At 36.8% G+C, this 22,023-nt stretch overlaps 2 protein-coding genes across 3 annotated transcripts; one reads left to right on the forward strand and one right to left on the reverse strand.

Moving 5' to 3' along the window:
- Positions 1 to 35: 35 nt before the first annotated feature.
- LOC112058604 (anaphase-promoting complex subunit 5) lies at positions 36 to 10,195 on the reverse strand. The gene is made up of 13 exons (XM_052891075.1): positions 9,830 to 10,195; positions 9,347 to 9,423; positions 8,764 to 8,980; positions 8,442 to 8,575; positions 7,119 to 7,222; positions 6,431 to 6,590; positions 5,106 to 5,293; positions 4,024 to 4,252; positions 3,367 to 3,517; positions 2,823 to 3,029; positions 1,809 to 2,243; positions 1,182 to 1,342; positions 36 to 183 (listed from the first exon to the last, which is right to left on the reverse strand). Exons 1-13 carry the CDS (start codon positions 9,957 to 9,959, stop codon positions 64 to 66), a joined length of 2,313 nt encoding a protein of 770 aa, XP_052747035.1. The 5' UTR covers positions 9,960 to 10,195; the 3' UTR covers positions 36 to 63.
- Positions 10,196 to 10,518: 323 nt separating this feature from the next.
- On the forward strand, positions 10,519 to 20,855 carry LOC112058547 (caspase). 2 transcript variants are annotated; one of them, XM_052891077.1, is made up of 6 exons: positions 10,519 to 10,795; positions 14,034 to 14,150; positions 14,702 to 14,838; positions 15,464 to 15,639; positions 15,945 to 16,059; positions 19,324 to 20,854. In XM_052891077.1, the coding sequence occupies exons 2-6, from the start codon at positions 14,086 to 14,088 to the stop codon at positions 19,554 to 19,556; spliced, it is 726 nt and encodes a 241-aa protein (XP_052747037.1). In that variant the 5' UTR covers positions 10,519 to 10,795; positions 14,034 to 14,085; the 3' UTR covers positions 19,557 to 20,854. The 2 variants fall into 2 exon arrangements, with proteins under 2 accessions (XP_052747037.1, XP_052747036.1); XM_052891076.1 differs by lacking the exon at positions 10,519 to 10,795 and adding an exon at positions 12,660 to 13,028 and having other exon boundaries at positions 19,324 to 20,855.
- The last annotated feature ends 1,168 nt before the right edge of the window (positions 20,856 to 22,023 follow it).

Below are 22,023 nucleotides of genomic sequence, written 5' to 3' on the forward strand. Positions count from 1 at the left end.
TAAAATTACTGTGAAATTCAAAAAAACGACAAATATATATTTATAAATAGTAATTTAATATTCTTAATACATAATGTGCAACATATTAAATGGTTCGGCTGGATGTTGTGTCTCAAGTTGTCTGTACATCCATGCACAGTGATTCCTAGCTATAGTGTTGCCAATGTCATTGTAAAGTTGTGCCTGAAATAAAAAAAAAATCGAGCTAATACCATTTTTTTTTTCGGGGAAGACTATTAGGGGGCGGGGATCGAACCACTGCCTCTCGTTAATGAGTCGGTCCCTATACCGTTGAGCTTTTGAAACTTAAATAGGTCATACCATAAATTACAATGCTTTCTAGAATTAAGATTTCAATACTAGAAGTAGCAATAGCAATGCTGGCAAATGAAAAATCATGTTTAATTGCTCATCTAAACTTCTCTATCAAATGTAATGTAATATTTTTAAATCATTTGTTTATTATGTTACGACAATATGACGATCCAGTTTTACTTAAGTAGTTACTAATTACTTACTGCACGTTAAGTGTTGAAAGATTTTCGTTTGTCGAACAAAAAGTAAGCACTTGACTTATCTCATTAATAATTGTATCTCACTAATAGTTGTATCTCAGTGTACAAATCATGAGTCACTAACATTATAATAAGTGGCAGTGAATTTACGTTCCACAAAATGACGTGATCGTAAAATGAAAATATCATTCATCGTCATGTCGCAGGACACACGTGAATCGCAGAAGTTGTGTTAACATATCCACAGTAGGTATATTTATTAAATTTTTCATCATCATTAGCAACCTATATTCAGCTCACTGCTGAGCACGAGACTTCTCTCAGAATGACATGGGTTAGGCCAATAGTCAGTGATATTTAATTTCTTAAAATGCACACAACTGAAAAATGAGAGGTGCATGCCCCGGACTGGATTCAAACCCGGTCCGGAATCTGAGGCAGAGGTCATATCCACTGGGCTATCACGGCTCACTATGTTGTATAGTGTTGTATATATATGCTGGTATGGTATGCTCAATTATTTGGAACCTTACAGCAGTTATAGTGCGTTTGGCCTCAGAAGAATAGTTTCAACTCTCAATAAAAGGTGTGAGGTAGATGATTCTATTACTTTTTAGAGTCCTGTTTTGTTTGGGAGATTGATTTATAATTGTATATTATACTGACCTGTAAATACCACGTGTGCAAAAGCCGCGCTTGAGCCCCGACCTTGGAAAAGTTCTCCTTGACAGTGTCGAGAGCTTCACAGCACGACTGCATCACCTGGGCGCGCGCCTCGCCCGCCGGCGGGGCCGTCGCTACCCGACATTTTGTGTACAGAAGAGTACCTTCCAGGAGGAAAACATGTATCTATTACTAATATTATAGAGGTTAAATTTGTAATGTTGTATGGGAATCTCAGACCGTGATAGCCCAGTGGATGTGACCTCTGCCTCAGATTCCGGAGGGTGTGGGTTCGAATCCGGTTCGGAGCATGCACATCCAACATTACAGTTGTGTGCATTTTAAGAAATTAAATATCACGTGTCTCAATCGTTGAAGGAAAACATCGTGAGGAAACCTGCATACCAGAGAGATATTAATTCTCTGCGTGTGTGAAGTCTGCCAATCCGCATTGGGCCAGCGTGGTGGACTATTGGCCTTACCCCTCTTATTCTGAGAAGACTCGAGCTCAGCAGTGGGCCGAATATGGGTTGATGACGTATCATGGCTCTCATGTGAGTGTCAATATTGGTAAATATATGTGAACTATCGCCTCACCAATTCACCAACGTAAATATGGCAAAAAATTACCTCTCGCCAAATCGTAGATGCTTCCATGCTCCATAATCAAAGGCAACACCTTCCTCACCAGAGCCAAAGCATTTTTCGTACAGCCCATATGAAGCTGGACATTGGCTATGTGCATTTCCGCCGTAGCCGCGAGGTAATGCAGATGGTACTTCCTCGCTAGTGATAAAGCTTCATTCAACAACATTATATTGGTAGACCGGATGGTGCTGAACGTGTGTTGGACCTCTGACATCATTATCATGGCTTTCAACCTCAAGGTCATGAAATGTAGACTATCGTCTTCTGTTTTGCAATAGTCCAGAATATCGTGTAAAGCCTCCAGAGCGTCGGTTGCGTCCCCTTTCAGGAAATACATTTCTGCTTTTAAAAGTTGACTCTCCCATCGATCGTATGACGCCAATTGGCGTATGTATTGATCTGCTTCTTCCCATTTTGCTGAAAGTACAGGTTTTATTATTTGATAGCTGAGGTTTAAACATTTGTGAAAAAATTACAGTGCCTGTGGCCATGTGGCACGTCGATTCTCTTTCTACATTGGCAAACACTTCAAAAATGTATGGGAATGACATTTGCTATGACAGGTCACGTGATCAAGTTGTCAATCGGATCTGTCATTCCCATACATTTTTTTAGTTTTTAGCGTTAACGTTAGAAAGAGAATCGACGTGCCACATGCATACAGGCCGTGCCACATGCATTAGGAGAGATATTTGGAGCTTAGACCTACTACACAGATCGGAAGGGTGATATTTTTTGACTCAGTAACGATCCTATTTTTGGGTTGGAAGCCCTCTGTCGTCTCGGAAATTAGCTGCGGATGTCGCTACGCGCAGGTAGTACATAAAGTAGGTACGCTAAAATCAAGACGTGAGGCGATAGGTTGGGGCTGATGCACTGCTGCTTTACCGCTGATACCTATAATTCTGTATTGCGCATCTTTACGCACGATAAGGTGTTAAATGTTAATATTAGATAAAAGTACCTAGTCGAAAATAAAAATGTGGCAAATATTACCAGCTCTGAGCGCAGCAGAGGCTTGGTGTTTGGCGATAGCGGAGCGAACCTGTGGGGCCACGAACAGAGCGGCGAGTGCGGTAGCTAGGTGGGTTCGGCCGCGCCACGCCGCTGCGCACAATGCGCCCGCGCCCGCCGCGCCCATAGGACCCGACGCGCCCACGCCCTCCGACCACTGCCAAACGCTACCGTTGCCCACGTTACATTCTGCAGGCAAATAAGTATTATTACTTAGAATGATTACATAATTCGTCTATTTGGATTTTTATTACCAACCTTCAATAACTTACGTAAGTAGGTTTTTTAAACGTAGACGTAATAATAAAATGTCATAATTATCATATTCTGAGAGTATATAAACTAATAGCTATAGCTATATCTAATATTTGCAAACGATTCGGCAAGGGAGGTGAACATATAGTTATTAGGCAAAGAAAGACATTGCAATTTTTACTAGGTAGTTACTCCAAGTTCTTAATAATTTGGAGTAACAATAAAAACTATTTTTTTAAGGTCATAGTTGGCGGGCTTATAAAATACTTACTTGTGTTTAAATTAAGTAGGAGCTGGCAATTGACAGACGCCATTTCAGTCTTTCCATAGAGGCCCCACAGAGCAGCCGTGTTCGACAGACCCGCCATAGTCAAATCAGTCATGGAGTGGAGATAATTTATAGAATCTCCTTTGGTAATAATCTATAATAAAAATACCTAAATTATTCCCTCTATTCACATTGATGTAGACCCACTGCAAGCCATTCTTTATCTCAATTTATCAATTTACGATATAGGTAAATGCACCTTATTTAAATTTTTCCATCATCTTATTAGACGATTAGATGATGACGTAAAAACACAAAAGATACATTTCTACGAAAAAACCATTTCCGTGATATAGTTATCGTATGGTCGTAAAACAGCTCCCATTTTAAATTATTTATCGTCAAAATCTTCATTAAAGCAAGCGATGTTGCGGGCAAAAGGTGGTAGAAGTACCTTTGTAGAAAGTAGTTTATTTATCTAGGTATAGGTATAGGTATACTAGATTTGCACCATCAAACTAATGATCAAGTCGTTTAACAACAAACAAATTGACATGCGTTTTCTAAGTTACATAAACAGTGCATGCCATCCGCTATAGTGAGGCCATACTCGATGGCTTCAGTATAGCGGGTGGCATCCGCGCTCTGAAACGTGCTGACCTGGAAGACGTCGGCGGGGCGCGCGGCGTTGACGGCGGCGTGCTGCGCCATGAGCTGCACGGCGGCGGCGGCGGCGCGCGGCGGGCGCGGCACGCGGGCCAGCAGCGCGGCGCGGCGCGCGCGCCCGCCTGCCAGCGCGCCCCACGCCGCCGCGTGCGCCAGGCACGCGCCGTCCGCCGCCTCCTGCGCCACCGCCAGCGCCTCGCGCACGCCCTCCATCGCCACCGACCTCCCCACAGACACATATCAGCATCAACTTTGGCACAAACTGACAAAAACATGCTGTGAGCTGTGATAGCCCAGTGGATATGACCTCTGCCTCTGATTCTGGAGGGTGTGGGTTCGAATGCGGTCCGGGGCATGCACCTCCAACTTTTCAGTTGTGTGCATTTTAAGAAATTAAATATCACGTGTCCCAAACGGTGAAGGAAAACATTGTGAGGAAACCTGCATACCAGAGAATTTTAATAAGTAATATGTATCATTATCTATTTTCAATAGTCCACTACAGTCCTCCTTTCATACAAGACAGGGCATATTAATATTCAGATAAAATCATTCCGAAATGAAAACATACTTTTAGCAGACTCAGAAGTGGATAATAAAAATAAAAAACCAATGTCGAACAAAGATTATGATTCACAACATTTGTCCCGATAACTTAATTATCAAATCACACTATAACCAAAATAAGACCCTAGAATGCCAGAATGACCTTGAGTGGAGTCACGCACGATGTGTGTAGGGTTAAAGGCGCCTTTGACAGTTAACTAACACTCTCCTTTTCCACTCTCCCGCCTATCCCAAGTACCCCATAAAGAATTACACGACAAGAAACGTGGACGGCTCGAACGCCACGAGCATACTGAAGCCAACCGTAAGACGAGCGCAAGTCGTTGCCGCCAACCGATCGCTACCCCTCTCTAAATCCCTACTCTTTACGGAAACAAGTCGCGCCACCTAACATCGGCACGAGCCAACACGTCATAGAGCGACGTCATATCCGTCTCAGACTACTATTTCTTACAATACGTTATTTTATTCTCTTACAATATTTGATATTAGGTATATGAATTACTTACTTGTGACCAAACTGAGTATGCATGGCCGCTCGATTGAGCGCCGCATAGCGGAAGTTCTTATTTCTGTCATTAGACACGTTCCCGTTGCCACACATGTTAAACACGGCTCGATCGAAACAATTGTATAGAGAATCCTGTGCACCACTGAACTCTTTCATCCTGATACAATTCAAAAAACTTAGGAAATGCTGAAAGAAGTTTACATACAATTAAAATAACATTTAAATTTTTGATTGTTGTGTGGTAGAACTAAGATTCACCACACCCAAAACTTCTACTTGATGTGACTTTATTTTTCTTCATAATGTTTATACCTTTAAAGCTCTTCAATGTTTCAATAAACTATTCTGCTATTTGGGACGGAGACAAATCTAACAAAAGTCGGAAACAAGTCAAAGATAATATAAATCGATCCAAAAGATATTATTTAACTAGCCCTGGCACAGACTTAGGTATATTTGAGTTGCCCAAATGCTTTTTTCTGTAAATAAAGTAAATCAGGAATAGCACAAGGCTACCTTTTTCCCAAAAACGATGAACAATATCAAGATGACAAGAACAATATCATGGGAACGAGAACTACTTGGATTGAATCAAAGTACAAATAGCTTGGCAAATTCGTTCGTAACACTCCAGATGGTCCGCGGGGGCCGGGAAGCGTGTAGTGATGACAGATAAACCCATAACTGATGCACCCAACATCCAGGCTCTACCCCGCGCGCACGACTTCACAGCACGCAATCCTTCCCTCCCCGTCGGTCAACAACGAATTGTTTTATAAAGCTGAAGAGTTTGTTTGTTTGATTGAACGCGCTAATCTCAGGAACTACTGGTCCGATTTGAAAAATTCTTTGAGTGTTGATAGCCCATTTATCGAGGAAGGCTATAGGCTATATATTATCCCCGTATTCCTAAGGGAATAGGAACCACACGGGTGAAACCGCGCGGCGTCAGCTAGTGTACAAATACATGTCGCGGCAGGGCTTTATGACCTTCGCAATTCGGCGTGTTACAATTTCACAGCGGCTGGACGTTAAACGTCTGCGTCTACTGATCCGCATCGTACTCATATTGGACGCATTGCATTAAACGGATTTGATTATTCTTTGTACAGAAATTCATACAAATGCGTCCACTGATCCGCATCGTACATTGATGCGTCCGATACGTACGATGCAATCTGTGGACGCCTACTATTAACGCGAGTAAACGAGTATGAAAGTAGATAAGCATTTAACACTGGTAATAATTTTTCTTTTTGTTATTCTGCGTAGTAATAATAGGGCTTAACATTTAAAATGTTTATTTCATTGATAGGTACTTACAATATCAGGATATTCTGGCAAATCATTTATAATTTGCATGATTGTTTTTTGCAACTGTTTGGGTTGCATAGCTTTTTTTTCATTAATTTGCAATAAATTAGCTTGTTGCGCTGTAAACAGTTCCGCCTGTTTCCTGGACCATTGGCATTCTTCAAAACTGCTGCAATTTTAAGGCAAAAAGCACTTTAAAATTAATCTAGAATGTATACACACCTGTCTAATGTCTTTGCCCACGCGTTTAGGAATAATAAGTTTTCTGAATGAAACATAAACCTACACAAAGGCTATAAGTCCCTGCTTTGCTTTCCTCTGACTTTTTCTCTCTGGCATAGCTATAATAGGCGAGACAACTTGCATGGTAAATCCATGAAATGCTAAGATATAATATGTCTCTCTATATTTGGTTTGGCTTTGGATTTAGTAGTTCGATGTACAGATTTTTCTGGAAAGTATAATGAAAATAAAGGAGAAGAATGAACTGGAGTGTGTGATAAAACACTGTGACGTTGGTGGTTGGCTGAATGGCAGGTACACCAACGTTCTGAAGGTTCCGCTTCTGCTGTGATAATTTTCCATTAAAACTCAATTACTTCCTATATAGCATAGACAAAATGTCTCCTGGATTTTTTTTAACAATAATAATATAATAATTATAGTAGAATATAGAAGGGAATAGAACTAAACTTACTTATCTCTGTCAAAAATGTTAATTTTAATAAATAGCTCTTGCTGCTTAGCTTCTTCAGATGCTGCGTGAGATGTTGATGCTTGTCCCTCTACATTGTTCAATTTCTGTAAACACAGTGTCAAAATATCATATATTTTAATCATATATTTATCATTAGTCTAAAAAATATAAAATATCAAGTGAAAACTCTTCAACACATTTCTAAAGTAATTTGATCAAAATAACATTGATGTGATTAATAATAATTAATTATCCCAGTATACAATTAGCTCATTAGTCTAGTGCAGGAGTTGACAACCTGCAGCTTTCGGCACTTTAGTCCCATGATTATGCAAATACTTCATTATGAAAATTGTGCAATTGGCATCAATTATTTAATCTGTATTATATAATTATTGTGAAAAAAACTATGTATGAATAAATAGATATTATTTCTTATATTGAAAATTTAAATTGTACATCATAATCTTGGCCCAGTGCTCTCTCTCAAGCTAAGCTAAGATAAACTCTCAAACATATTTTATTTTTATTTTCATAAAAACTTCTTTAATTCTAATTATTATTATTATTTTATTATTATTTTTTCTTTAATTCTAATTATTATTTTCATATCAGAGCAGGTTATACTGTATTTATGACCATAAAGCACTTGTGGCAAACTCTTTTGTTCACCCACTGTAGGTTCAACATTTTCATATTTCATATCTCAGTTTCATATTTAGAATTCAGTGACCCATGCATGTATTCAGATTGTTATTGCCATTTCACCACATCAAATCAATAACATATTTTACAGTTCTTTTATTTTAACAGTTCTTTTATTTTATATTATTGTACTTATATTCATCAATATCAGCCAATGGACGTCCACTGCTGGACATAGGCCTCTTGCATGGACCTCCAAGCACAACGGTCTCAAGCCGCCAGCATCCAGCGGCTGCCTGCAACCCACTTGATATCTTCGGTCCACCTAGTGGAGGGTTGACCAACAGTGCGCTTACTGGTGCGGGGTCACCGTTCCAGCACCTTGGGACCCCATCGTCCATTGGCTCTTCGAACTATGTGGCCTACCCATTGCCATTTCAGTTTTGTGACTCGCTGAGCTATGTCAGTGACTTTGTTTCGTCTGCGGATTTCTTCATTTCTGATTCGATTACACAGGGAAACTTCAAGCATAGCTCATTCCATCGCCCGCAGAGTGACTTTGAGCCTTCTAATAAGGCCCATAGTTAGAGTACTTATATTAATCAGTGAATAAATACATCAGTAAAATTGACATACCAATCTTATAATTATAACTTATTATTCTTACAACACACTAACCTCTTTGCTTAGGGATCTCATCATCAAACCAGGTGTTCCTTTTTGATAGTATATGCAAAACGCTTTGTACAGTGAGGCAACTTGCACAAATGAAAGTTTATCTAAATACAGCATTATTCGTCGTAAATAAAAACCTGCAATAGAATCAGACACAATTGAAATAATTATGCTCTTTCTGTATATTGCAGTATATTTCATTGAAAGTACATCCAAACCCAGTAAAGTGTAGCAAGTTGTTATTGTTTTCATTAAAAAACTCCATTTTTAAAGTATGTCTGTGGTCACTACTAGTCAAATACTGATGAATAAATAATTATATTACCGAGAACACTGCATCTGGTTATCACACAGGGATTTGTTTCACTTTGATCTATCATCAACTTGTCGATGGTAGATGTAACACAGTCTGTTAGAGCATTGATCCCATTAACATAAATATTTTGAAGGCGGACACAAAAATTCTGCAAATGGACACTCAGTAAATTATATCGTCCATCTGTAAGTAGTGCTTCCATTTCTTTGAACTCCATATCAGGACACTGGAAAATTAATTTCTCCTGTTAATATTAAGAAATTAAATATTACATGTCTCAAACAGTGAAGAAAAATCATTGTAAGGAAACCTGAGAAGGTTCTCTATGTTCTAAAATGGTTTCTATGTGTGTGAAATATGACTATTAACCTGGCCCCTCTGATTCTGAGAGGAGACTCATGCTCAACAGTGTGCTGAATATCGATGAAGGATGATGATGAGTTACTATTACAATTTTGTTGGTCACTATGCCAAAAGGTGAGCCATAAATGCTCAAATTTAATATTCTTTATTTTATCATGACTATTAACATAAATATTACTCACATTATAATAAACAAATTACCAAGTAAATTATATAAATCTAATGATACCTGTATTAATTTTAAAGCCAAAATACAAAAATCTTTTCTGTATTTAGGTGCCATGGTACAATCAATCATGTCTTTTGCTGAAAAAAATATAGAAATCCTTAATTATACATATTGAATAATCCACTACTAGCAGACCCCCTGCCTTTTTACCCCCGTAATTCCCGTTTCCATAAGAATACTGAAATACATAAAACCTATGACACTTACAAATAATGTGGCTTTCTATTTGTATAACAATTTTCAAAATCTTTACAACCTCAAAAACTTTATTATAATATTAATATTAGTATTTATGGATAAGCCTTACCACCCAGAGGGGTAATAGCGCCAGCATATTGGGTACCTTGCCCACGGATGAACATGAGATAGTGTGTATGTCTTATTAACATTTTGTTTATTTTAAATTTAACATACTATTAACTCTTAGTTTTAATTTAATCATTAAAAATATATGTATCTGTAGAAGTATTAATAATAATGTACCTTCAATTTTCAATAATCCATACTCTCTGATAAAAGCCACCACAGCTATTTTATGGGGTGTAATATTATCAACATAGCCCTTTATATTAATTAATTTAATGAAATCAATATTTTCATTTCCCAATTCCATGGTAATTTCTTTCTTTGCAAAGTGTACTATTATTTTTAGTTCTTAGATTATTTTCACTAGTTGCAAATTTGTTATCCTCTTGTTTATCATAACACCATATTTAATATGAAAACGGTAAACCAAACCACACTTTAAATGGCATAGTTTCTAAGTTATTTTCAATTTTTAAACAAGATTATTTTAAAATCTAAATTAACTCGCCCGTGCCCGGTAATTTAACAGTTTGACAAACAAAAACAAAGAGCACTTTTCACTTATCTGTTTTATGACATTTCTATTTCCGTTTCCGGTGTTACCTTAAGAAAAACAGTTCTATCGTAGGGAAATAATATCATCAATTAGCCAGACCCTTTCACTATAAAATGGTCGAAGGCCAGACCGGAAGACAGTAGATTTCACAAACCTTTTTAAAAAAATTAAGAAAATTAATTTTTAATTTGCGATACTAAAAAATATAAAACTTCATTTGTCATCTGTTATTTGTTAACCGACTTTCAAAAAGGAGGAGGTTTTATGTTCGGTTGTTTCTATATTGTCAAAGGGTCGTTGCATGTTTTTTTTTTTATGTATGGCCAGCGATATTTCCGTGATTTGTGGACTGATTTTGAAATTTCTTTTTTTAATATTAAAATATTTTTTTGCATCAAACTCGTTATATTATTCCTCCACCATAAATGCTATCCATCGATCTAATAAGTTAACCTCAGAATACAGAAAAACACCAGAAGAGGTGATAGTGCAAAGAAGTAAAGCCATTAAAACTACACTTTTTATGAATAACTACACTACAAGCGATCAATCACTCTGTGTATCGTGTTGTTTGACGTGCTATACAGGTGACAAATTAAATTAAATTATGCCATCTTGTGCTATTCCTGTGTGTAAAAATGTCGTTGGTAAAAAAAAGAAACTGGGTGGGATCACATTTCATATGCAAGTAGCACATTCAAATATTCTTATTATTAAAGTATTGAATATTTTTTAACCGACTTCAAAAAAAGGAGGAGGTTTCTCAATTCGATCGTATATATTTTTTTTATTGTAATTGTAGCCAATGTACTGGCTTTGATTTTCCCTAATTTTAATTTCTATTCAAGGATTTATCATTTAGGTAAAATATTAACATAGATTTACGATTCGGTACAAGATTAAGCAACTAAATAGGTAGGTATAGGGTATAGGTTCAGGCAAATAAGTTGAACCAAAATGACAGTAATCAGCGCAGGTGCAATTATAAAGAAAGTGTAATCTTAAAGCTTTGAAAGGACATGTCCTAATTTTGTATGGAGGCGGGGTCTTTATTCCGAGTGTCAACTAACTAACTTTCATACTTACTTATAATAATATTATAATTTTATTTTTGCTGGTGGGAAGCTTTGGCCGTGGCTAGTTACCACCCTACCGGCAAAAACGTACCGTTCAAGCGATTTAGCGTTCCAGTATGATGTCGTGTAGAGACCATTTCATCCCCCTCACAAGTTGCCCGTTTCCATCTTAGGTTGCATCAAACGTTGCGTTTTAATTTAGAAAAACTTATAAGGGACAAAAAATGAAAAATTAAAGGTTTTTCTTGAAATTTTTACTCCTTCTTTCTATCTATCTCAAGTCAAATTTATCTCTACACTAAAACTCATCTAACGACAGCTTGGCCGTGAAATGGCCATTGGCCATTTCAAAATATACGGTAATTACCATATTTGAATATAACGGGATTTCAGGAAAACTGTGACTTAAAGCACCTAGATCAGTTTAAAGTAAAAAATCGCTCATCCTCTTGTTCGACGTGTTTAGGTTTATTAAGATTATGACACCACGAAATAGATATGGACTTAATACACACACTTTATAGGTAACTGTAACTTTGAAATTTGAAGGACTTTCCACATACTTTCAACTCCTATTTCACCACCTTCTATATTTATTTAAGGTAAAAAAGTAGCCTATGTTTTGCTCCAAGGTCCCATTTACCGTTATACCAAAATTCATCTTGATCGGTTCAGCCGTTTAGCCGTGAAGATGTAACAGATAGGCAAACTTACTTTCGTATTTATATTTATATTTATATTAATTAATTAAGGATTAATTTTGATATTAGTCCACTACCCTATGGTAGAAATGTGAGTTGCCAAACTTTTAGACTTTATAAAATGTAAGGTATGTCTGGCTTTGGCAGGCTCTCGTTCTAGTAGGTAAGTCTTAAAGCATTATCTTTTTTATTTTTGATACCATCGTTATCTTGGGTTGCCACATTTTGCTCATTTTACTGAATTACATAATAAATATTGTTAGTTATGCAATTTAGGGATATTTAAAAACAGTAAAAATTAAAAATTTTAGTACTAATATTTTTGAAAAATGACCAGACCAAGGGCGTGCCAGTTCACAGTGCAGGGTTCCAAAGTTGTAGGTCATCATTCATCAATGCCGACTTAAATTTTTTTGGATAAAATAATAGTCAGCATGAATGTACCTACCTCTAGTATCCTTCAATCTCGATATCTTAGGATTCTTCTTTTGTAATTCTGGATTCTTTCTTAGAATCTTTAGATTGTTCGGTGGGTACGTAATAATGTGTGATAAAATTGACAATAATGACCATGTATATTACGAATATATTATTTTCTCGCTGTAGTGAGATGATTTATGTTTAGTTATAGTTACGCAGCAAATATTTTGGCATCTGGTGCCTTTGAATACCTGCCTCGAGATACTCAGTATTCTTTTCTTGAATTCCTCGCTTTGCTCGTGGTTCACTATTAGGATCATAGAATATATTGATTAAGATTCTTCGGTTGCTCGGCATTAAATACGCGCACTCGCTGTAAAAATCAATTTTGTTCCTTACCCAAATAATTATTTTAGTGCGGGTGGCAACACACTATGTTATCACTCGAGTGGTTGAGTGAGTTCGAGTCGAGTGTATTCAAGATTACTCATCGTGTCGTGTAATACTCACAAAGGTTTTTTTTTCAAATATCGTGCTATTAAGGTTTGTTGTCAGTGATCTGGAAGAATGAATGAGACTTTCACCGATGCTGGCAAATGCGATAAAACTCCAGTTACATCTGGGTAGTATAATTTCAAATTATTATTATATCTTTATCGATAGAGCGAGCTATGCTAAGAGTATCTCTGCGTGATCGAGTCTGAAACGAGGAGATCCGTAGAAGAACTAAAGTCACCGACATAGCTCAACAAGTCGCGAAGCTGTGGAAATGGGGGGTATATAGATCGAAGAGCCAATGGACATTGGGGTCCCAAGGTGCTGGAATGGCAACCCCGCAGTAGAAAGCGCAATATTGGTTGACCAGCCCCCAGGTGGACTGACGACATCAAGTGAGTCGCGGTGATTCGCTGGATGCAGGCGGGTCCCTACAAAAGGCCCATGTCTTGCTGTGGTAGTCCATCGGCAGCTTATTAATCAAATTTATTTTTGAAAAATGGTACTAAAATAAGTATAGTCTATAGTCTACCTATTTAAAACTAGGATAATTACCGATTTATATTTTTAGCCAAATATTTAAATCAACCCCCGCCCTGTAAGTTCCCATGGTGCGGGTAACAGTTTGTTTCATTCTTGAAAGTTGCCGCAATTTACGCTATTATTACGTAAAAACATCATACAACCAACTGTATAAGTAATATATTCTTTGGTCACCCCATATTAATTTACTCTTTGTGTTACACGCACTATGCTACAGCGCATGAACTGTAGGGGTAAAAATTAATAACAATCGTCTTAAAGTTAGGTAGGTCTAAGAGGAAAATATATCTAATATTTTCCATAACCTTCAAGGCTATACGCATTAAAGTATACGGGACTCGCGATCGCGACGACCTTCCCCCCTAGCCAAGTGGTACGTCGATTCTCTTTCTACGATCGCTAACGCTTGGAAAACAAGAAAAATGTATGGGAATGACAGATCTTGGTCAAGTGACTTGTCGATAGCAAATGTCATTCTTAAACATCTTTCTAGTTTTCGAAGTGTTAGCGATCGTAGAAAGAGAATCGACGTGCCACTTGGCTATGGGGGCTTAACATTAACATTAAAAAATATAATTATTATTTTCTAGAGACGCCCATGCTTCGACACCGAGCGATGTTGAAGAAATTTCTTACTATGATATGTCTGGTGAAAAATATTTGACAATATTTAATCACTATCATTATAAAAATACTAAGTACTATCAGTAAGTTTATACATTTTAGTAGATACATATTTTAATACAGTAGTAAAGTATAAAGCTACCATAAATGTTTTTTGTAGAGAAAGCTTGACGGCCTCCGTGGCGCAGTGGTATGCGCGGTAGATTTACAAGACGGAGGTCCTGGGTTCGATCCCCGGCTGGGCCGATTGAGGTTTTCTTTATTGGTCCAGGTCTGGCTGGTGGGAGGCTTCGGCTGTGGCTAGTTATCACCCTACCGACAAAGACGTACCGCCAAGCGATTTAGCGTTCCGGTACGATGTCGTGTAGAAACCGAAAGGAGTGTGGATTTTCATCCTCCTCCTAACAAGTTAGCCCGCTTCCATCTTAGACTGCATCATCACTTACCATCAGGTGAGATTGTAGTCAAGGGCTAACTTGTAAAGAATAAAAAAAAAGCTACTTTGAAGAAAGCTGCCAAAGACTAATTATATTTTCATACATTTTTGATTACTAGTTTCGTAATGTTGTAACCAAGAAATATGTGGTTGTAACTGTTTCTATGTATGTACCTAATTTGTTTTATAATGTTGCAGTTATAAAAAACCACCATCCAGAATGGGCACAAACGAAGATGTAAAAAGCTTGACGAATACATTCAAAAATATGGATTACAATGTTACTTGTTATGATGATTTTGATTACGATGGAATAATGGACAAAGTTATAGAAAGTGAGTATGAGTAGTAGTCTGGTTACACGTATTTTTATTCGTGGTATCAATATTTAACACTGTTCGGAAGATTTTGTCTGTACTATAGGAGGTATACTAACTTACTACCAAGTATAATATAACTAACTATTGCTCTAGGATCGAAGAGTTAAGTCTTTGCAATGCATGCATTGCGCTCAGTGAAGAACATGAAAAAGGAAGTACCAACATGTTGATGTCATTTTCTTCGTTTCTAGATTTCTGATGTCGGTTTTTGATTAATAAACTTTTAAAAATACATCAATTACTATAATATTATTTGCTTCAACGATCACACTTTGTCTTATATCTCATGCAATAATATCATTATCGAGGTATCTCTAAAATTATCCGTATCTTTTTCCTTTTATACTATTAAATTTATATAAATATAAATCGACCTATTTAGTAGGTACTCGTACTACGGCACTTCCGAATATTTTCAAAAAGAAAGCCAGTTATAGGCCTCTAATCTTTGAACCCCCCTATTTATATTTCTCTTATTTCTGTGGAAAATTAGGACAATATGCTTGACAACTTGGCAACGCTGCTTACAAGAATCCTCACGAACCTATACCTCCGTACTTTATATGTTTTATTGTTCCAGTAAGTAAACAGGATCATAAAGCAACATCATGTTTGTGCTTTGCATTTTTGACACATGGCCTGAAAGGCGGGGAACTATTTGCCGCAGATAGATCCTATCAGTTCAAAGACGTGACAACATTACTGGAAAACGGCCATCCTACTCTCGTCGGTAAACCGAAGATATTTTTCATTCAGGTAAACTTGTAAAAACAATCCCAAACCAATAACCATGTATATTACATACCCATATAATAATTTCCTCGTTTCAGTGTGGCTAGTTGCAGTTTGATACTGTGACTATCGCGTCAACGTAAACGCGAATTTCTAAGGAAATGAAACTGCGCCATTTCGTGGCACTACTGCACAACTGTTTCAATTCCATATACATTCGCGTTTACGTTTACGCGATCGTTACAGTACGAAAACACTAAAAACTCTCACTAGACACTCTCATTATTTTTACAACGTGTTAGTACCTACATAATAATTCTTTGAAACAGGCTTGCAGAGGGGACAAGGTAGATAGTGGCCGAAGGGTGGCAATTGACGGACCGGATGTGTCCGTAAATATTCCTACGCATGCGGATTTTCTCGTTTTGTACTCCAGTGTAGAAAGTAAGTACCTACTAGCAATGATAATTTTATACTGTAGATCGGTTACGTCCGTACAAAATCACTGCAAAAAGTGATCCGAATAATAGGCTACAAAACTGAGCCCACACGTACACAATTTTATCTTTAACTCCATTATTTATTTATATATATATATATATATATACTAGCGGACGCCCGCGACTTCGTCCGCGTAAATTTCGATGTCAACTTTACTACTACCCCTACCCTAGCCTACCCCTACCCCTACCCTACCATTACCCCAACCCTACCCTACCCAACCCCTACATCTAACCTACCCCTACCCCCACCCTAACCCTACCCTACTCCAAACCTACCCCTACCCTACCCCTACCTTACCTACACCCTACCCCCATCCTACCCCTACCCTCCCCGTACCCTATCCCTTTCCTACCCCTATCCCACCCGTACCCCTATCTCACGCCTATCCTACCCCTGCCCTACCACTTCCCTATCCTACCCGTACCTCTACCCTACCACTACCCCTACCCTACCACTACCCTAAACCCGGCCCTAAACCTACCCTACCCCTACACTACCCCTACGCTTCCCTACCCAGTCCTTCGAGAGTGGTGGTATGACCAAGAGAAATGTAGACTTCTATGCTAATAATATAAAGGGATAAAGTTCGTGTGGTTGTAGGAGGTAATCTCTGGATCTACTGGACCGATTTGGAAAATTGTTTTACCAATAGAAAGCTACGTTATTTGCGAGTTATGGCTATGTTTGATCCCCATATTCACACGGGAACGGGAACTACGTAAATGAAAGCGCCGGGCGTCATATAGCGGAATTTCTGCGTTTTTTAGAAATTTTGTATTATCTCCGAAACTATTTAAATAATTAACTTACTGTAAAGGGCAAATCTTATCACCATAATATCCTTGTGATTATTAAATAATTTATTTTAATAAGGATTAAAGTTTAGTCGTATAAATAATGACGTAAACCTAAGTATATAAAATTAATAATTTTTAAAACACACAAGGTACTATATCTGCTAATATATAGAAGATAGATATATGGTGTCGCGGACTTTTTTGTAGAACTTTTAAAGATACATAAAGCCTCCACACATTAATATCAATTTTACACAATAGTTAAGGCAGCGCATGCGAATAAGTCTGTTTAAGAGGATTTTCAGTCCGACCTGTATGACAAAAACTGTGATAACTCGGCTAATATATATGATACCCGTATAAAATAGCCTATAGCACTCCCCGATAATGTAGCATTCTACTGATGAAAGAATTTTTAAAATTGGACCTGTAGTTCCGAAGATTACCCCATTTAAAAAATGTGACAAACTTACAAACTTTACCTCTTTATAATATTAGTATAGACTAGCGGATGCCCGCGACTTCGTCCGCGTGAAACTCGGAAAACCCTACCCCTACCCTACCTCTACCCTACTCCTACCCTACCCCTACCCTACCCCTACCCTACCCTACCCTACCCCTACCTTACCCCTACCCTACCCCTACGCGCTGCCTTAACCATTGTGTAAAATTGATATTAATGTATGGAGGCTTTATGTATCTTTAAAAGTTCTACAAAAAAGTCCGCGACACCATATATCTATCTTCTATATATTAGCAGATATAGTACCTTTTGTGTTTTAAAAATTATTAATTTTATATACTTAGGTTTGCGTCATTATTTATGCTACTTAACTTAAATCCTTATCAAAATAAATTATTTAATAATCACAAAGATATTATGGAAATAAGATTTGCGCTTTATAGTATGTTAATTAGTTAAATACTTTCGGAGATAATACAAAATTTCTAAAAGACGCAGAAATTCCGCTACATGACGCCCCGCGCTTTCAATTACGTAGTTCCCGTTCCCATGTGAATATGGAGATCAAACATAGCCTATGACACTCGCAAATAACGTAGCTTACTACTGGTAAAAGAATTTTCTAAATCGGTCCAGTAGATCCAGAGATTACCCCTCTTTAGTTTCTTGGGAAATAGTCCTTTGGTCATCGCACCACGCTCAAAGGGCAGGACCGATTTTGCTAAAGGTAGGGGAAGGGTAGGGGTAAGGTAGGGAAGGTGTAGGGTACGAGTAGGGTAGGGTAGAGGTAGGGGTACGATAGGGAAGGGTAGGATAGAGGTAGGGTAGGGAAGGGGTAGGGTACGAGTAGGGTAGGGTACGGGTAGGGTAGAGTACGGGTAGCGTACAGGTAAGGTAGGTGTAGGGTAAGGGTAGGGTAGAGGTAAGGCAGGGGGTAGGGGGAGGTAGGGTTAGGGTTAGCGGTAGGGTAAGGGAAAAGTAGGGGCACAGTAGGGTTGGGTAGGTTTAGGTAGGGAGTAGGGTAAGGTAGGGGTAGGGAAAAATCCATGGTTTCCGAGGGATTTCTAAAAAAACTAATTTTACGCGGACGAAGTCGCGGGCGTCCGCTAGTAATTATTAAATAAAAATATATTTTTCGTTCTTGGAGTGACAATAAAGTGTTTCATGACAAAATCGAGAATGTCCACCATTTTTAAATGTTTTCTGTATTCTCCGTTGAGAATAAAAAATACTCGTGAAAGAATTATTATCGATACGTTAATTAGTTATCGAGATAAAGAAGGAAAATACGAAATTGCCTATCACGTACAATATCGCGACCATTAATGGATGTCGATATAAATGAGAACTTTGAATGCATGTAAAATCATAACTATTTGGTATTTTTAATACATATATGAAATCGACAGTATCACACTAATAATAATAATAATAACTATTAATAGGTAGGTATAATAAAAAGGTAAATGTTTGTTTGTTTGTTACTTCAAGCCACAAGTACTGAACCGATTAGATAGAAGATAGATTATGTCCTGGATTAAATAGGCATTAAGTAGGTAGGATAAGTTACAAAAAATCCATGGTTCCCGCGGGATCTGTCAAAAATACAATTTAACGCAATAAATAATAATAATAAACTCTGTAACACATCGTTAGAGGTATTCGAGTTTCATCTCTATTCTCTTTGATTTTTGCTGGATATCTTTAAATAAGAGTAGGTATTACCAGCTAGGATCATAGGGTTTTAGATTCCTGATCCCCTCGTGAATTGCCACACTCGTATATCTGTAAAACTTTTTCTTTACAATAGACTAGCAGAACCTTCGTTGTTTACGTGCACAAATACAAATCTTTTCTCTTTATTTGTTGTTGTTTTTTTATGTGTAGATATTAAGCATAAGTTGTTATTTATTTCTGATTGTACCTTATACCTATTACTTACAGGTTTTGTGTCATACAGAAACAAAGAAGGTTCATTTTTAGTTCAAGAATTATGTGACGTTATAGACGAGTATTACAAAGAGTGGGATATTTTACATATTATTACACTGGTGCACAGAAGAGTAGCCTATTACAGAAGCACGTACGCGCCAGCAAACCTCGCGATACACGATAAAAAGCAAATGCCTGAGACTCGTTATTCCTTGACAAAATTATTTATGTTTATAAAAAAATAATGACAGGTAAAACGTACTTTAATAAACATTAATAATTAAAGTTCTTTTTCCTTTAAAAAAAATCTTTCTAAACAAATAAAAAAATAAAATCCTGAATCTATATATACTTACAATAAAACTGTAACAGGGTAACAGGTTCAATTCTGTACATTTTCTAATGAAATTTGATACTTTTAAGACCATAATAAGTATTATGTACGAAGAAGGTTATAGGATAGAATATATTAATTGATTATGAAACATGGCTAAATCTCACATGATATAAGTTCGGAGTATGCCCGATGAAATTTTCGCAGTTTGGATCGTGCTGCGTTGCAAGAACCAGCTCATGACTAAGGGCCCCGTATGGATTCGAAACTAGTCGTGCATACTCCGACCTTATATCACGTGAGTTTTAGCTTGAGTTTTAATTTTATTGAATTATATTTTTGTAAAATGATTAACGGATTATGCATTATATAAAACGAATTAAAACAATATATAATTATATGTATAGGGGTAGAAAGTTTACATCTACTTTCACGCGGATGAGGCCGCGGGTGTTCGCTAGTATATTATAATTTCTTATCTCCTCGTACAATACTAGTAACATAATCGCTTTGAAATAAATATCTATTTCCAGTGTATCAAGTGTACCTACCTATCTTGTTTAAATACTAGCTGACCCAGCGAATGTGAATTGATGGTAGACGTGTCAAAATTATTTAGAGTTGTATGTTTTTTTTCAATGCCTCATCATAAAAAAATTAAAATGAAATAAAATTGTCCAATAAATTAATTCATTAAACAAATAAAACACCCGACTGCATAAAATATAAAAAAAAAATTAAAAGAAAAAGAACAAGCTGTTCAGAAGTATAGAAAGCAATTAGAAAACAGTCGGGACCATATGAATTGGATAGATTGATTATCGTCTACATTATTTAATAGGCCCCGGTGTTTTTTTATTTGTTTAATTAATTAATTTATTTCACACTTTTTAGTAACGATAGATGGTGAATTTCAGATTCATTTGTATTCATACGTATAACCGAGGTTAAGTAAATATTCAAAAAATTCTACGGGTCGCTCGGTGGGCAAATCCGACTCGCACTTTTTCGATTTTTATAATCAATATATTTAATTTAGTCTATTTTAGATGTTTTATAACTTCACTTCACAAACTGCGTCATCCGCCGCGTGTTTTTTGTATAGACAATTAATAAATAACGTTTTTCTAATTGTAGTTTTTTTTAACATGGCCTTGAAATCTCCATTTTAAATTCCTCTCAAAAAACCCTTAAATTTGATACCCATATTGCAATATTAGAAAAAAAAATCGTCGTCTTGTTGGTTTTTTATTCTGTAATATTACATACATACATTGTTACATAAATACATATAAATACGCGCGGTACGCGCGAAAAATATTACCCTTCTTGCAGTTGGGTAAAAAGAAAAAAAAATATTTGTGGTGGACCGCCCTTTTGTCACTTAAGGCTAGACGACGCACCGACGGCGCTGCACCGCATCGCTCCCTCACCGCCGCCGCAATAGGCTATATAGTTGACAGTTTTTGTTGAAATGGTTTTAGTAGGTGATAGTATGGATCATTGGTTAATAATACAAAAAAAAATACAAATGTCGTACCGTTTTTGAATCATGACTTAGAGAATCTTAAAATGTATTCCTGTATCCTATGTTAGTCATAGGATACATTTTAAGATTCATTGCAAGTTTATTTCAAAAAATATAACTTAATCAGCGTAGCAGTTTAAAAACAAGTGTGCTTTAATAGCTGCCTTACGAGATAATAAAAGTAAATGGACTTAAACGGGAATAAGCGAAAAATTTTAATACTTATTGATAAATGATATGGAGATTTAATTTTACAGTGGACCACCAAGTATTTCCTACACGAAATGATAAGAGGGATCATATGCTAGCAAATTGTTGTGGGTAGATCGGGCAAAAATGTACAGAGCTTTTGAAAAAAATATGATTTTTTTTTTTAAGAAATGTGAGTAAACGCTACTCCAAAGTGGATTTAATGGTTGTTTTTTGTTTGTTAACACCTTAGTACGTAAGATTATTAGAAAGAAGACTACGATGGGAAATATGAACACTTATAAATGTGAACTGGGAACTAGAATTCAGTTTTTCACAAATCCCGCGGGAACCATAGATTTTTCCGGGATGAAAAGTAGCCTTTCCAAATTTCAGTCAAATCGCTTCAGTAGCCGCAGCGTAAAAGAGGAACAAACATACTTACACACACACACACACACACACACACTTACACAAACTTTCGCCTTTATAATATTGTATTATGTTGAATCATATCTAATATTGTAATATGTGTGAAGTGTGTTGAGAAACCCAAGTGGATTTTAGTATTCAATTTACACATAAAGTTTTACGTAGATGCAATGCAATTTTACGATGTTGTAATGATATTAAGATAATTAGCCTAAAAATAAAACGAAGT

This window comes from Bicyclus anynana, chromosome 3 (genome assembly GCF_947172395.1).
Source record: "Bicyclus anynana chromosome 3, ilBicAnyn1.1, whole genome shotgun sequence".
NCBI classification, from domain to species: Eukaryota; Metazoa; Arthropoda; class Insecta; order Lepidoptera; family Nymphalidae; genus Bicyclus; species Bicyclus anynana.